The sequence below is a fragment of the Hibiscus syriacus genome, unplaced genomic scaffold (genome assembly GCF_006381635.1).
Source record: "Hibiscus syriacus cultivar Baekdansim isolate YM2019G1 unplaced genomic scaffold, ASM638163v2 tig00111398_pilon, whole genome shotgun sequence".
NCBI lineage: Eukaryota > Viridiplantae > Streptophyta > Magnoliopsida > Malvales > Malvaceae > Hibiscus > Hibiscus syriacus.
In genome coordinates, this window is record NW_024063081.1 from 1,656,223 (window position 1) to 1,672,628 (window position 16,406).

The window sequence follows — 16,406 nt, forward strand, 5'->3', positions numbered from 1 at the left end:
GGGGTCAAATCATACAATATCCATTAATAAGAGATGGTATTGACTGAAGATCAAGCTAGATAAGGGCTTGTACACCAATTTGTTGCATTTCTCTAAGCTTCCATATTGGGTAGAGGGCACCCTCTCCAAGTTCTTCTACATCCACTTGTTGCATGGCCCATGCATAATACACGGTGTGAATTGTATCCTAAAGGCACAATTTTAGAAGATTAGGATCAACATATGATTAATATTATAGAACACGAATCTCTTTAAAGGTACGAACATAAGACATCTTCCACATACAGGGATGGGCCAAAAGCCCTCACTAGCCCCCTGAAAATTTCAAGTTCTCATATATTTTTGATATATTTTTGTATTTTCTACTGATAATATGTTCAAACAGCATACGGGCATATGTCATGGCAAATAAATAACAAAAAGAAAATTAGTTTTTCATTTACCTTTCCGCCTTCCGTAATTTTACCCTCTCTATCTCGTACGCAGTGGATCTGTTGTGTTTGAAACTGTGAACATTGAAAGTACAAAGGCCACCAAGCATCAGTTTCAAAAACCTTAAAAAGGCTTAATTCAAGAAAGAACTTGAATCAAAAGAACAAAAAACTCGTACTGCCACTATGATAATGGGGGATGTCCCCATCATTTTGGTCTCTCTAACTTCTACGTCAGATATATGTAGAATCTGCAGCAAAAGTAGGTGAAATTAGTAACAACATTCCATATCAAGAATATAACTCAACATGACATTTACAACCCAATAATCCCAACTGCAATCCGCAAGCTGACGTATTTAAGGCCGTGATCATCTATAACCACACTTGGTTATTAAAGGTACATGCTTTCTTACCGATTTTTGTTACAATAAACAGCAGAAAACTTGATACATCTTATCATGTACCATATTTCATATGGCATACAACGCTACATAGAATCGTCAGTCTTACCTTGTTATCGAAAAATATACCATGGCTCTGATAAGCAGTATGTTCAGCTTCGCACCTATCGATAACTTCAGGACTACAATACTTCTTCAAAGTTTCAACATCTCCCTGTGCGTATAAAGTTATATATATTATAGAGGCAGCCACTACCTGAGACACTTTTTATTTGAAAATATAGAACACCAAAATATAAGCCAAAGAAACCCCTTACTTTTATATATGCATTAAGGACCGGTCTAATTGCATCTTGAACTTCTGCTACAAATTCTGGCAAAGAGAATGACCTACTCCATGCACCAAAGAATAGCATAGATCAAGAAATGGAACATTTAAGTGCCAAAGCAAAAATAAAGGAGAGGTGAAGGTGACCATACGGATCTCGTAGGCGTATTTCTTTGTACGATGCTGCAGCATCTGTTTCTTGAAAGATACTCTCGTTTATACTGTCAAATCAGGAATAACAAAATCAGCATCCAAAAATCACATAACTTTCTAAATCTTATGTTGAAAAGTTGCTAGCAGAGTAGCATGGAAAAAGAATAAAACACAACAAGAATGTGTCGCATACTCCTGAATTTTGTGAACGATGGGGTTATCACTGGTCTCCCATATTTCACGTACATCCTCTGCGATCTGCCAACACAGCCATGTAATAATTTTCAACCAGTTCAATCTAAAGTATGCATATTTCACAAATTGAGACACTCAAGTAGTGGGGATGAAAAATGCATAGGTTGGAAACTTACCTCTTGGCCCTTTGTCACAACAGGTTCACTCATCCCACTAACACGCTTGAATAATGGATGACCTTGCATCTATGCAGAAGAGAGCAAAATCCATTCAATAAGAAGGGGAACACGAGCAATAGGTGAAACTTTTAAGTGATATTTGAGTAAACCTCAACGCCGACAGTAAACTTACCTTCTCTTTTAATGACTCCCACTTTTTACTCCAACGGGACTGCTTAGATGGCAAAACAACAATATCAGTTCTTGTACTTCTTTCACCTGTTGATGAGGGAGGGGCTGTATACTCCAGATGCTTTCTCTTACTTGGGTTACCACTTAACTCATCTTTAACAATGTCATAACCCTTCTTCGCTAAATCAACAACCTTAGCTTCCTTTAACCTTTGGAAAGCTAAAGAAACCTTAGGAGAAGAAATGCAAGACTTTAATTTTCCAAGTACAGTTTCTGCAGTATCACCCGATCCAGATTGCTGGTAATTCTCTTCCTTGGATGTCGCCTTACCTTCATCATTCAAATTAGCACCACGCTGAGCTGAAGTATCGGTTGACTGCGAAGACTCTTCCTTTTCAACCCCAAAACTCTCCTTAACCTAAACCAACATAACCAAATAACTTGATAAAATAAAAGCAGTCATAGACATAATTTCTAGGTCAACTATCTGAATTTTAAAAAAAAAAATTACCTCCTCTTTAGCAGCTGAAATCTTCTCTTTCATGTTGGCAGAAACCTACTAACAACATAATACCAATCAAATATGAATTAGATATCATTAACATAGAAAGCAGCTCCATCAAAAGCTTCATATTCAAAACAGATAACCTTTTCCACATCTCAGTCTCATGTCCCAAGATTAAAATTACAATAAGACACTAATTTCATGGAGCAACAATAATTCCACCTTATGAACAATATAGAATCTAAATTACCAATATAAAATCCAAGGGAGGTTGCTTTTCAGCAATCATCTTTAGCTTCTTGTACAAAGCAGGTTATCCTAGCTATGGTCAAGTTCTAAAGTATAACTAGTTGATTAAGCTCGATTACATATTTATTCCACAAAATGAATTGGATACATATTATGCAACGCTACATATAACTTAATGGCTATCAAGTAATTCACATAAATATGCATTACAAGGAAAAGCAACTGAAAGAACTACAAGAGAAGATAAATTTGAACCCTAACCTTTTTAGCAGTAGCTTCAGCCTCTGTCCATGCACCATCGACCTGTTTGTAAAGCTGCTCAGTCGTCTGCTTCGCTCTGCATTGGCCATTTCACCATCTCAGGCAATCCCTTGACATACAATGGTATGTCTCAGCCTATTATACCTAACAATGCTAATATTACGACAAAACATACAACCGGTTACCCCAATACGAGAGACAATACCTAATTTTCAGATCTTCTGCTTTACCCTTTAGCTGCTCAACTGATTGCTGAAATTCCGAATTTCTACAATATTTACAAAATACCACATCAAAGGAAAGATAAGAGACTTGTCTTTTTCCCCCCTTTTTCATATTGAAAAGTACTAGTAGCTTCAAAATACCTGCCAGCTTCGCCTTTAATTTTCTTGGAGAACTCTTTGAAGACACTGAACTGTCGATTGCCCGAGTATCCATTTCCAGATAGTAATCTTAGTCTTACATTCGAACCCTGAAACATCAAAATCCCACAACCACCAAAAAATTTAAAAAATGTTTTGAAAAAAAAAACAAGAACATAACTTTACACTATTCGAGAAACAAGCTAGCAGCTTTGTACCTGTTGAGACGAAAGGCGTTGTGTAAGGGGATGTCTTGCAATGAAAAAATCTCGAACCAACTTCCTACTAGCCATAATCAATCAAATCTCTTCAGAAAAGGTCTAGTTTTCTTCTTCTTTTTACATATACATCGAGTGTGGTATTCCCCACAAAACAGTAGTAAATAAGGAGACTTTACTTTATATTATCGTGAATGAAAATTAAGGTTATTTGGTTAGTGGAATTAACCCCAAAAAAATTCTGGAAAAAACGATAGAATTCAGTGGCGCCTGTTTTTTGAGGAGCACTAAAGTTTCGACCTTTGATGTCAAGGTTGAGTCCAGGACTAGGGTTTTCGATACTAATGTTTGTTGTGAAATTACCTGAAAGACCCTCCTAGGTTTAACAAAAAGACTTGCTCGCCAATTAAGGGTCGGAATAGGCCAAGTCGATCTACAGGAGTCTACGACGTGGTCTACATAAAGTCTAGTTTGACTTGACTTATTTAATAAAAAGGTTAGGCTCGAGCTTTTTTTAAAAGCTTATTAAATTAAATAGACCAGACTTAGGCTTATTAAAAAGTCTGATAGATTGGCCTATATATATGTATATATACTTGTCATAACGGTGTTTACTTTGTAAAATGCGTCTAAGTTAGAGTGACTTAATAGGAATTTTACTCTAACTTTAATGACTAAACTGTAAATATTTGGCTAAACTGTAGGGTCTAGAAGATAATTAATCCTAAATCTAATATATAACCCTAAAACTAAACTAACCCCTCTCCCCGATTTATTTCTCTCTTCAATCGCCCCCTCCAATTATTTCTCACGAGCGGACCCCCACCACTGCTTCATTCTTTTTTAGCTATATATCCATTACAAACAAAGAGAAATAACAACAAAAGTGGAGCATGGACACAGTATGGGCGGCAGCAGCATTTGATGGTGTGCTAGTGTAGACATCGGGAACAACAAGATATGGTGTTGACCTTGGGTACTGTGCAGACATGTATTGGGGACAAAAATTGGTGTTTACAATACTTATATTATTTTTTGGGTACCAATATATATGTGTCCAGCTAAATTAACGTTAGATTAAAAATTAAGTCAAATTATATATTAAGGGCTTGTTTAGCCTATTATAGAAGGTGTGCTATTTTTTTGTGAAAACAACTATCAAAGGAATATTAAAGGTTTAATGTGAAACAATATTTTACAAAGGCCAGGCCGAGCCAAAAATAAAAGCTTTTGATAGGCTATAGGCCAGGCTCAGGCTTAAAAAAATTATCGTAGGCCAGACTCAGACCTTTTAAAGCCTGGCCTATTCCAACCCCTATAGCCAATAAAACCAGAATTTACTTTTTGATTAATTTATGAGTATAATACTCAGATTGAAGTCTTATTAATCTAATATTTGTTATTTGGTGATACAACAACCCGCTTATTTAGTAGAACGAGACATTAGAATTTTTAAAAAAAAATCAAAAGTTTAAATTCTGAAGTTTGGGAATATAACAAATTTAGTTGAGAGTTATCTTTAGAACGGACCTTTGTAAAATTTAATATGAATTAAAAGATTAATAAATCAAATACTAATGATTAATTAAAATAAATCTTAAACGATGAATAAAACCAATTAACAACCTTTTCGAAAATTTCTGTAGTTTACCCAAAATATTTTTGCTATGAATCCACAACCATAAATCAAATTTAAAATTATTAAAAGAAATTAATTTAATATGACGAGATATCAAATTATTAAATAAATAAAACCATAAATTTTAATTATATTGTAAAGAAAGAATAAAATAAATAAATTAACTTGAAAAATCATTTCATAATAGATTTCAGCCCAAAATTATATTGAGTGAATTTTTTAAGCCATATATATATATATTTATTTGTTTTAAAAGGTTTAGAGTAATTATAACATAATTTTTATTCAAAAATTATTTTAATCATTTATTATATATACATTTTAATTTTTATTAAAAACACCAATCTTTTTTATTATGAAGTGATTTAATAATTTTTTTCTAAATTTGTATATAATAAAAATAATAATATGAAAAATGGATACGAAATGGGCCGTTATCGTTTTGATACATTTGATAAGGCCAAAAGGCTTCTTAATTCTTTCACCCAGAATTGCCCATAAACAAATTGACAAATTACCAAGGGGCTGCCTTACCAGCCAGTGTTCTCGGCTCGGCTTATATCATTTTGTCAAACAAAAACACAGAAACCCTGCGAAAAGAGAGTGCAAAACCGCCACAACGCTTTGTTTTGAAGCTCCACCTTAACTCATGTCGCATGCACTTCATCTCCTTTCCAATAACTTTCCTGGTGAATATTCATCTTCTTCTCTTATTTCGGGGGGTGTTGTTTCCTTTCAATTTTTTCAATTTTTGTTTGGTTTCCAAGAAAAAATGAAAATGTTTGCTCAACTCGAGGTTGAGGGTTGTAATGAGTATTTTTTACGCACATCTCATTTTTCATTAATGGGCGTTTTCCCATTTTTAACTTATTCTATTTGGTCTCTTTTTCCCCCTTTTTTTTGTAAAATATTTCTGGTCTTAATCTTATCCTTAAATTGTAATTACTGTTCATGCTGGAATCTATGAAATGCTTTGTTCAATAATTCAGGTTGGCATGTTAAATTTGTTTAGCATTAATGTTAAATTCTCTTGTTTTCTGCTATTTTTTAGTTGCTTTTTTGAAAGAGGAAATATTAGTGAATCGTACGGTTGATATTAGCATCTAGAGTAAGTAATTTTCACTTGTGATGAAAAGCCAGAGGAGAAGGTAATCGTGTGTTGTTCGGTTTTTTGGTGTTGGGGGTAAAATAAGTTAAATAGACTTGGGTTGATATGTATTTGAAAGATATTAGCTAATGTTGAAGTAAATTATACTATCTAGATAAGTAGAACTTTGTTAGGAAAGTGTTGATTACTCCCTTGATCGGGGATGGTAGTGGAGTGATGAACGTCACTCGAAGTTTAGAGGAGTTCCCTGAGAAATTTCATTTTTAATTTTTCTGATTAAAGGCATTGTAACTTTTTGAAGATTAATGTTCATTGTGCGATTTACCTAAGGTGGTTCCTGGGCTAGATTGTCAGTTTATGATACTTATTTGGATTTCCGGCAAGTGCTTTATGGGTAAAGAATTAGGCTCAAAGATAGTTCTGCTTCTTAAATGGTTGTTTTCTTAACTTTATGTCACACGATACTGATCTGTTGTAGGTTATGGACCAACAGACTGCAGACATATGTCCTACTTGGGCATTTCTGGAAGGGTGGTGATACTTTCTCCTTGCTCTTCCCATGGTGATCACAAGATTTGCACACAGGCGAAGATTAGATCTTTGAAATGTAGTTCGAGGGGAACACCTTTTTTCTGCAGAGCAGGTTCTAGTGGTCACAGGAGAAACAATGACTTCTCGAGGCAAAGACATGGGTTTCGAGGGAGGAAGCAAAATGAAGAGAGAGAGAATCTTGAAGATCTAGATGGATCTGAAATGATATCTTCAAGAAATGGACCATTACTTTCCCTTTCTGGTTCCCCAAAATTTCAAGCAACTGCAGCCCCAGGTCCTAGAGAGAAGGAGATTGTGGAGCTTTTTAGGAAGGTCCAAGCTAAACTTCGAGAAAAAGCTGCAGTTAAAGAAGACAAGAAAACTGAAGCCTCACAGGGAAAGAACAAAGAGAGTGAAAGAGTTGATTCTCTCCTTAAGCTATTGAGGAAGCACTCGGTTGAACAAGGTAAGAAAAACAACAGCAGAGACTTGAATTTAGACAATCCAGAAGTGAATGGCTCTTCTGGTGAAGATAAAAGCTCCAGTTTCTTTGGTTCAAACGATAGAGCTAGGAGTGAGACCAAAAAATCCTATGCCCCTAGTTTAAGCAGACCAGCATCAAATTTCCGACGAAAGTCACCTGTTCCGCAAATGAAATTTCAAACAATTTCTTCTGGCGAGGATATTGTCAATTCTGTGGTACATGTCAATTCAGATAGGAAGAGAAATTTGAGTTCGGAGTTACACCCTGCAGCCGATCATGTACATGAAATAGATGAGGAACTAGATTCTGAATCTGAGCCAGAGCTTGAGCTTGAGCCCGAGTCAGTCTATCAAGAATCTGATGTATTGGATGATTTGTTAGAGGATGAATCTTCTGATGTTGATGAGGAAGACAGAGAACAGCATACTGAACATGAGGATTTAAGTGCATTGAAGCTGCCAGAACTTAGGGTGCTTGCAAAATCTCGTGGGTTAAAGGGGTTTTCCAAAATGAAAAAGGGTGATTTGGTGTCGCTACTTAGTAGCTCAGGGCTAATTGATGAAGCCAAAAACTAATGATCACTTTCATTTTGATAGTGATTTGTGAGATTCTCATTTTGGTTTTCATAGTACTTATTTTCTGTTTATTATTAAATGTATAATTGACTAACCCAAAAATCCTTCCAAGGGGCGGGAAAATATGGATGTTTTGATATAGTTCTGTGAAGTTACCCATGTTACAGTTCTTACATTCATTAGAGGAATATATCTTCTTTTGTTCTGTACTCAACATGCTTCAGCAGTCGGGTGTCACTAAATTTAGTTGTAGACTCATTATGATGTACTTAAATTCTATCTTTCCCCTCGGGATCCTTATGTTTTTCCTGCAATCAAGTGTAGCACATTTCATAAGATGAATAAAGAAGTTGCAGCTATCCTAAATGGTATGATGCTATTACCAAGTTCCGTACCCTGGTTTTGCCTGTGCCGCCCTTGCCGGTGTCTCAGCCCACTGCACCAAGAGCAAAGGAAAAGGTATGGAGCTTATTTTTTTCATATTCTTCTGTCATAGTATTACTGTCACTGCTTTGTCCTCACCTGTATCTGGAATCTCTTAGTACTCGAACATGTGATTATATGATTTTTTGTCTTTTCACCGGAAAAGTTGAATTGTGATTGTATTGCTTAGATATTGTGTGAGGAACACTGCTGAGGGATTCTAGGATTTGTCCAATTATTTATCTGAAATTGGACCTTGTATTAGTTATTCTTATTGTAACCAATAAGAATGATTGGAAAAATATGTTATGTTTCCAAAACCTGTTGTGGAAGGCCTGACAAAGGTTATCCCTTCAATCTTCCTGGGTATATGCCGGACAAACATCGTTATAAGTTGTCCAGAAATAGTTCCTTTGCATGAGTAAGAAACCGATAAATTTCCACAGGTTGCCCTTGTTCTGTAAACAGATCACATGTGAAGAAAGACACCAACTTTAGACCAAAATCATTAAACTTCGGTTCAGGATGACCTTGGGTGGTATATATTAGATTTATTTGATTAGATTTGAAAATGTTAAGATCTTGACGGTTAAAAAATATATATCCATTATTTAAGCATTTGCTGTTATATATAATTACTTACTAGAAAGCTCGTGGACTGAATAGCAAAGTGTTTAGTTTAGATTCTTGAAGGAAGGTTATGACTTATGAGTTATAATTTGGTCATATTAACAATAGAAATTTTACATGATGTATTGATAAATTTATATAAAATTATTAAATCAGATCACGTTACCTCACAAAAATAATATAAAAATAAAACAACTTCATTTTGATTTATAAGTGTAATTCTCAAATTCTTGTTGCTAGAACAAGTTTCTGCAATCTCTGATGGTGACGAACCAGTCAACATTTGTCTACAGTGGAAGCATATATGATGATTGTTAGAAAATCAAACTCAACTTTTAAGGCAATATGAACTCATCTAGCAGTCTTAGAGAATGTTGTTCTTAGAGGTTTTGGGTTGAGGTAATTGCATCTATAAGGTATATATACCTTGTTAACGACTAAAAGGGATTAAAAAAATAGAAACCGGTGGTAAACTTTTAGAAGGCAACAGGTAGCAACATGGTGTTGGAAGCTTTGTCCGTGAAGCTGAAACTCCTAGTATAGCGGTAAACTTGATGAACGGCAACCTGTGTTAAAAGATCGGAATGGCAGCACAATTTTTTTTTTTTTGGGGGGGGGGGGGCGTGTTGAAAGTCAATTAATTGAATGAGGGATGCTTACCAATTAATAAGAATTTGAGGGACAAAATTACTAGAAATGTATATACATTTCAAGGCGAAAAAAAAAATTAAATTAGGCCATTAGTAATGCGTATATACATGGGTAAGTTGTATTTTGTGGGTGTTTAGTAGTAAAATGAAATTAAGAGAGAAATAGTTACAAACTAGAAGTGAGTCTTGTTTGTGAACTAGCAACATGTAGTGTTGTATCAAAGTTTGGTTTGATTTCACGCAACAAAGAATATGACTAATATTATTAAATCATAAATTTTGAGATTAACAAAGACGAATTATGATAATTAGAGTATTCAAATGAAGATTTTATTTGGTTCACAAGGTTGCTGAGACATCATCGAGGAAGGATATGTTGAGTATAAAAATACAGTTGCAGAAGCAACTTTAACTAACGAATAAAAAAGGACACCGAATGAATCTCGTAAGAAAGACAAGAGGCTGATATTATTTATTTGTCAAGGAATAGACGAATATGCCTTCGAAAACAATCAAAAGTAAATAATGCAAAGCAAATATGAAAGATTTTGCAAATACCTCTTCAAGGTACTGAAAAGTTAAAATGTATGTTTATAATCATTTCGAGTTAAATTTGAAATGTTAAAATGTGACACAGAAAGCATCAATGACTACGGTAGTCGTGTAAAAGCCGTAATAAATGATAAAGATAAATGATGAAACTCTTTATGAGATTAGAGTGATGAAACTCAATCACTTTCGTTAACTTTTTAACCGGATATGAAGAATATGTTAGTCTCTGATTATATTGGTTGAATATTAAAATTAATAAAATGTTAATTTTATTAACTTTCATATCATATCCAGTTAAAAAAATTAACGGAAAAAGGCTAACCTATTATTATTAAGTTAGATGGCTATTTTGTAAATTTTCATGATCGGAGACTTAACAAAACGCACCCTATAATGATAAATGGCTACTTTTGTATTTTACCCAAAATATTTGAAAAAAAAACGATTCGAAATTGCCGGGAGAGCTTTTCGCGGATCGTATTGTCCAACGAAAACCACGCAGTATCATGAATTTCTTTTGCTGGCTTTACTTTTCCATTTTCTCATCATTTCAAAAAGTTCAGATATCTGTTTATTTTTTCCCTTCAATTTTTTCAATTGCATTTAGTTTTTCCTTTTTTGTCAATTTCTTATTTAGTATTGAAATGCAGACTGCGGGGGGAATTTGATTTGGGGTTTGAAATTTTATTTTTTATTAGATAAAATGGAAAAGGAAAATACGTCGAGGAGTTGGCTTTCGAAGTTACAGCCGAGGGATAAGAATAGGTCTTCGTCTAAGAAGAATCAAGCATCGACCGGCAGTGGAGGCGGCGGAGGAGGAGGAGGAGGAGAAGGGAATCAAAATGCCGAGTTGGACGAAGAAGCTCTCTCCAATATCACCAAACAAAAAGTCGCCGCTGCCAAGCAGTACATTGAGAATCATTACAAGGAGCAAATGAAGAATCTCCAAGACAGAAAAGAGCGGTACGGCTTCCTAACCTTATGCTTAATTTTGCCTAAAGTATCTTCCGTTTTCTTACATTAGTTGCAAATATATTGTGAAATTCGAGTACATTATTGTTATTAGTAGAGACTAGAGATTTAAACGGTGCTTGAGTAAATTATTGTTATTAGTAGAGACAAGAAATTTAAATTCATTCGTGGTTACATTATCACCATCTCATTCGGCTATAAACATATTATGACGTCTTATTTCACCATTTAATAATTTATTCACAAAATTCTTATGGTATTTGAAATAATTTATTCAATTTTGCACTTGGAAAACTAAAATTTTAAACCCTCCACCCCCAAAAAAATATAAAAATAAAAATTGATAAGCAGTGCCGAGCTGGTTTCAGGGCAGATTAAAATTTATAGCAGATTTTATAATGATATTATGACATTGGACATTTTTTTATAATATTTTTCAAATTTTAGTAGATTATTATCTTCTATATTAAAGAAACTCGTATTCTAATTAATAGACGAATGGTCCTGGAAAAGAAGTTGGCTGATGCTGATGTCTCCGAGGAAGATCAAAACAACTTACTGAAGTTCTTGGAGAAAAAGGAAACTGAGTACATGCGCCTTCAGAGGCATAAAATGGGTGTTGATGACTTTGAATTATTAACTATAATTGGCAAGGGTGCTTTTGGAGAGGTATACTTCTATGTAATGTTAACTCTAATAGATCATCATCTGTTTTGTCCTTGTGCAAGGAGTACTAATGCTATAGACTACTCAATTTCCTTGTTATCCGATGAAAACTAACCTTTTGATTTCTTCTATGTCGTCTTCTTATTTTTTTTTAATTTTTTTATGGTGCAGGTTAGAATTTGTAGGGAAAAGACATCAGGCCAAGTATATGCTATGAAGAAGCTTACGAAATCAGAAATGCTTCGAAGAGGCCAGGTATTTATTTATTCTGGCCAAATGGTGGTGTCGTGGTTATGTATACTACTCATTCGGATGGTTTCAATCTTATTTTAGGTTGAACATGTGAAAGCTGAAAGGAATCTGCTCGCTGAAGTTGACAGCAATTGTATTGTCAAACTCTACTTTTCTTTCCAGGATGATGAGTTCCTTTATCTTATAATGGAATATCTACCTGGTGGAGATATGATGACGTTACTTATGAGAAAGGATATATTGACTGATGATGAGGCTAGATTCTATGTTGCAGAAACAGTTTTGGCTATCGAGTCTATACATGTGCACAATTATATTCATAGGTTAGTATATAGATAAATCGAACAGTCAAGGTGATTTCTCTAGCGAAAGGTTAACCTTTGGAGTCTAAATGTTGCAGGGATATCAAGCCTGACAACTTGCTTCTGGATAGATATGGACACTTGAGATTGTCAGATTTTGGACTATGTAAACCTTTGGATTGCAGTACTCTCCAGGAACAGGATTTTTCAGGAAGCAGCGCTAATGAGATTTCTGAATCTGAAGAACGTTCAGGAGCTTCAAAACGAACACAGCAAGAGCAACTAGAGCATTGGCAAAAGAATCGAAGAATGCTTGTAAGTTAAATACATTGGCCATTCTGAGCTATGTTGCTTTTATCTGGTGAATTAAACATAGTCTCATCTATGCATCTTTTCACTCATGGAATCATTGAATGAAGACCCTGACCCTGTATTTCTTTTGTATTTTTGTAAATAGAATTGTTTCTGTTTGTATATGTTTGTGTGTTTTAGAATTAAAAGTAATGGTTACAAGCTTCTTGGAAGAAATCAGCAGTGACAGTTAGATGATTAATATTTTTTTGGGTAATTTCTTGAATTTGCAGGCCTTTTCTACTGTTGGAACTCCCGACTATATTGCTCCAGAAGTCCTCTTGAAGAAGGGTTATGGAATGGAATGTGATTGGTTAGTAGTTATCATTTCGAAATAAAATTCCATTTTGTTTCACATGCCAATATCTGTTTGGGTTTGTTTGACACTGCTATTTAAATTATGGCTGTTTAATTTAGAAACTTAATCGATTATGTTTAGTTTCAGGCTAGAATGATGTCGCCTTTCTGAAAGGTTAACATCCATCTGTCAATAACACAGTAAAATAAAGTGTGGTCTACCGATAATGTCTATAATGTCTTAGTTTCATGCTCCGACAATCTTATGGACTGTTGTGACTAATGAAAATTATTTTGCACAGGTGGTCACTTGGTGCCATTATGTTTGAAATGCTTGTGGGATACCCACCATTTTATTCAGACGATCCGATGACGACTTGTAGAAAGGTAACCTGAGTTTATCACTAATTAATGTTATTTGATTTTGATTTGTTACTTCATCTGGTTCTGACTCTGGCTCTGGCTCTGGCTCGTGTTATCTCTGTTTTCAATTTCTGCTACTTTCATTTGGGGAACATTTATTTGGTCCTGGTTATGCTGAGGCTGGAACATGAAAAGAAATTGTCATAATCCAGTGATAAAAGCATTTATTTATTTTTCATAGTTTTTTTCTATGAATTTATGAAGAAAAAGGAGGGTTTAAAAAAGTTCCATTTTCTAATGTCACATTTTTTATTCCTTTCACAGATAGTAAACTGGAAAAATCATTTGAAGTTTCCTGAAGAAGCCATGTTATCTCCAGATGCAAAAGATCTGATTAGCAAACTATTGTGTAATGTCAATCAAAGATTAGGATCAAATGGGGCAGGGGAAATTAAGGTTTTGTTTTATGTATCCTATCTATTCTAGATTCTTGAATCTGTTCCTTAAATCTTTCTTCCGAATGAAGGAGATTATCTTGCTTCATTTTACTTCTCTAGACTCATCCATGGTTTCGAGGTGTAGACTGGGATGGGATATATCAGATGGATGCTGCATTTATTCCTGAGGTCAATGATGAATTAGATACTCAAAATTTTGAAAAGTTTGATGAGGTACTTGTATCCCTTAAAGTTTGATGAGGTCTAGATTCATCCATGTTGCTGTTTGTGTTGCAAGTTTATAATGTCATCCATGATGTTTTGGCTTATTTTTCGCCATGCAGTCTGATGATACTCCAGATCGAAAACCATCATCAAAATCTGGACCATGGAGGAAAGTAAGTTTCAAGTATATTTTGTATTAGCACCTGAGTCATTTATCCGTTGCATTTCAGTCTTCTGTGAGCCAATTACAAATTTATTGCTTTCCTTTTTCTCTCCATCATTTTTCGAGACTGAGATTCTTTTAATTTGATGTGAAGCAGCCATACCACAGAATTCTGTTCACGGATGATATTACTATTATTATTGTTGTTATTGTTATTATGTCAGGATGGTTTTTGCATGTGTGTACTGTTTGAGTGTCAGAGGTATTTTCATTAAAGTTTCAGGGAGTCTTCATGAAAATTTATTTCATGATTTTGATCTCTCTAATCCTGACCTGGCTTGGCAGTTCATGACATAACCATTATTCATTGATTATCCATCTACTTTTCAGATGCTTTCCTCAAAGGACCTCAACTTTGTGGGATACACATACAAAAATTTTGAAATTGTCAATGATTGTCAAGTGCCTGGGATGGGTAATCTTCTTTCTCTGCTTTATTTATCAAATCATGTAGGTAGGCAAGCATGGTATTGGTTTCAGAATCATGTGCAATAATGCATATTTCAAGATGCTAAAGCTTCTTATGATTACGTTGTACAAACTACGGTTGTCTGAATAATGCTTCACTTGTTTAGTCCGCTGACATAGTTGTTTAGTGTTTTGAACTGAAGATTTCCCCCAGTCATTGAATTTAAGGGTTACAACATTACTGCATTAGATTCATGGTAATGTGAATGCAGTCATTTTTCTTGTCCATGTTACTAAGACTCACTCGTTTATGTCTAATGTCTATGGTTATGCGTTTGACATGAGTGTCGGATTCAAATACTTCAAGAAATATGGAATTGTCATGGAAATTAACATGACATTTGCTGTCTCTTTTTAGCTGAGTTGAAGAAGAAGAAGGGCGCCCAACCAAAGAGGCCGTCGGTGAAGACACTTTTCGGTACCCCAACAATCTTTTTCCCTAACTATAATGCAAATATTGGTGGTCATTCTTTTTCCATACACGTAAATATACCTCACTGCCACTTTATTTGACATGTTTCATAGATGGCGATGCAGAGTCGCAGGATGGTTCAGACTCGACTTCTAACGATCAGTCTGTTTAACTTAGCTTGTTTTTTTTTTCTTTCTGAATCACTTAAGCCTCTCCAACCGGAAGCCACTGAAAGGCAATGCAGATCCCGGTAAGTTGCATCATTTTTTCGAACCAAGTTGATGCAGGTGCATCACTATCCAGTAAACCAACTCAAAGGGTACTTTTTTTCTTTCATGCTGGCTTTTGCAGTTGGATTCATTGGAGGGTGGTGGCTATATCTACAGGAACTTAAGGTTTGGTTTACAGCTTAAGGTCTAAATTTGCAAGGAAAGATACTGCGAATCCATATTTTTTATGTTTTATTATTTAAATAAAGATAAAAACAAACAAGAGAATAGAAAGGGGGAAGAAAAGGAGTAAGTTGTAAGTAGTGATTCATTCATTAAAATTGTATTTTTAGTTATCTAAAATATATTTTATTGCATTTAAAATTTTTTAAAATGAAAAATAATCATTAATTTTTTTATTTAGTTACAAAATGATCATCGTGTTGTTAACTAAGGTTAAGGAATGATGTGACATTAAATTAATTTTAAAAAATCAAAACAAAAAATAATTTTGAATAATTATAACTTATTTTAAAATTATAAAAATATAATTTTTAAAAAAAAGACAGGCAGCAAAACGTTAAAAGGTTGCAGTAAAGAAATTGATGTAATTTGGAATTTCTCTGATGCTCCAGGAGGAATGGGTATTTTCAAATGTGGGTATGATGGTGAAAGCAAAAATTGGCAGTTAATAATACCAACAATAAAATGAGGACATTAAAAAAATAGAAATTAAAAAAAAATTGGGATAGAGAGCTTGGTTCTAATATAATGGTTAGAAATTTAAAAAAATTGGGATAAATTTGATATAAAATCATTACTCAAAGATTTATTTGATGTTTTTAATTTAGAGGTAAAACTAAATATTAATCTTTTTTAACGTTGTTATATCATCAATTTGATGGGATGACGGTAAAGTGATCATTTTATTACAAATTGATAACGTTAGTGATTAATTTATTATTTCTAAAATTTTAGTGGGAAAACGAAAATTTATTCAAATATTAGTGAGTATGGTATAGTTTACCCAGTATTAAACTTGGTTTGGAATTTGGTCGTTAACCTATGCGCTTGTTTGGGTGCTACAATGGCTTTGAATTCAAGGTTTTCTCGTAGATAAAAGAAAACAAATAAAAATTGGTTGGTGCTTACTGTCTCCTCAGCTTCAACGTGGACCATTA

General features: G+C 34.2%; 2 protein-coding genes and 1 pseudogene across 2 annotated transcripts; 2 read left to right on the forward strand and 1 right to left on the reverse strand.

Moving 5' to 3' along the window:
* Positions 1 to 4: 4 nt before the first annotated feature.
* LOC120161292 (mitochondrial import inner membrane translocase subunit TIM44-2-like) lies at positions 5 to 3,679 on the reverse strand. The gene is made up of 14 exons (XM_039171568.1): positions 3,457 to 3,679; positions 3,242 to 3,348; positions 3,082 to 3,144; positions 2,877 to 2,952; positions 2,373 to 2,417; positions 1,863 to 2,279; positions 1,688 to 1,756; positions 1,510 to 1,574; positions 1,316 to 1,384; positions 1,153 to 1,225; positions 945 to 1,049; positions 611 to 682; positions 444 to 506; positions 5 to 187 (listed from the first exon to the last, which is right to left on the reverse strand). Exons 1-14 carry the CDS (start codon positions 3,529 to 3,531, stop codon positions 56 to 58), a joined length of 1,431 nt encoding a protein of 476 aa, XP_039027499.1. The 5' UTR covers positions 3,532 to 3,679; the 3' UTR covers positions 5 to 55.
* Positions 3,680 to 5,644: 1,965 nt separating this feature from the next.
* LOC120161293 (rho-N domain-containing protein 1, chloroplastic-like) lies at positions 5,645 to 8,002 on the forward strand. Its single transcript, XM_039171569.1, has 2 exons — positions 5,645 to 5,784; positions 6,682 to 8,002. The coding sequence occupies exons 1-2, from the start codon at positions 5,745 to 5,747 to the stop codon at positions 7,791 to 7,793; spliced, it is 1,152 nt and encodes a 383-aa protein (XP_039027500.1). The 5' UTR covers positions 5,645 to 5,744; the 3' UTR covers positions 7,794 to 8,002.
* A 2,474-nt stretch (positions 8,003 to 10,476) lies between these two features.
* LOC120161297 lies at positions 10,477 to 15,463 on the forward strand (annotated as a pseudogene).
* The last annotated feature ends 943 nt before the right edge of the window (positions 15,464 to 16,406 follow it).

What these genes read in the sequence shown, in the direction of transcription:
- LOC120161292 (XM_039171568.1), bottom strand. Translation starts at nt 3,531, where the DNA reads ATGGCTAGTAGGAAGTTGGTTCGAGATTTTTTCATTGCAAGACATCCC. An exon ending in GAAATACGCCTACGAGATCC is followed by an intron (nt 1,226 to 1,315) that starts GTATGGTCACCT and finishes TGCATGGAGTAG; the next exon opens with GTCATTCTCTTTGCCAGAAT. An exon ending in AAATTACGGAAGGCGGAAAG is followed by an intron (nt 188 to 443) that starts GTAAATGAAAAA and finishes TTGTGCCTTTAG; the next exon opens with GATACAATTCACACCGTGTA.
- LOC120161293 (XM_039171569.1), top strand. Translation starts at nt 5,745, where the DNA reads ATGTCGCATGCACTTCATCTCCTTTCCAATAACTTTCCTG. An exon ending in CCTTTCCAATAACTTTCCTG is followed by an intron (nt 5,785 to 6,681) that starts GTGAATATTCAT and finishes GATCTGTTGTAG; the next exon opens with GTTATGGACCAACAGACTGC.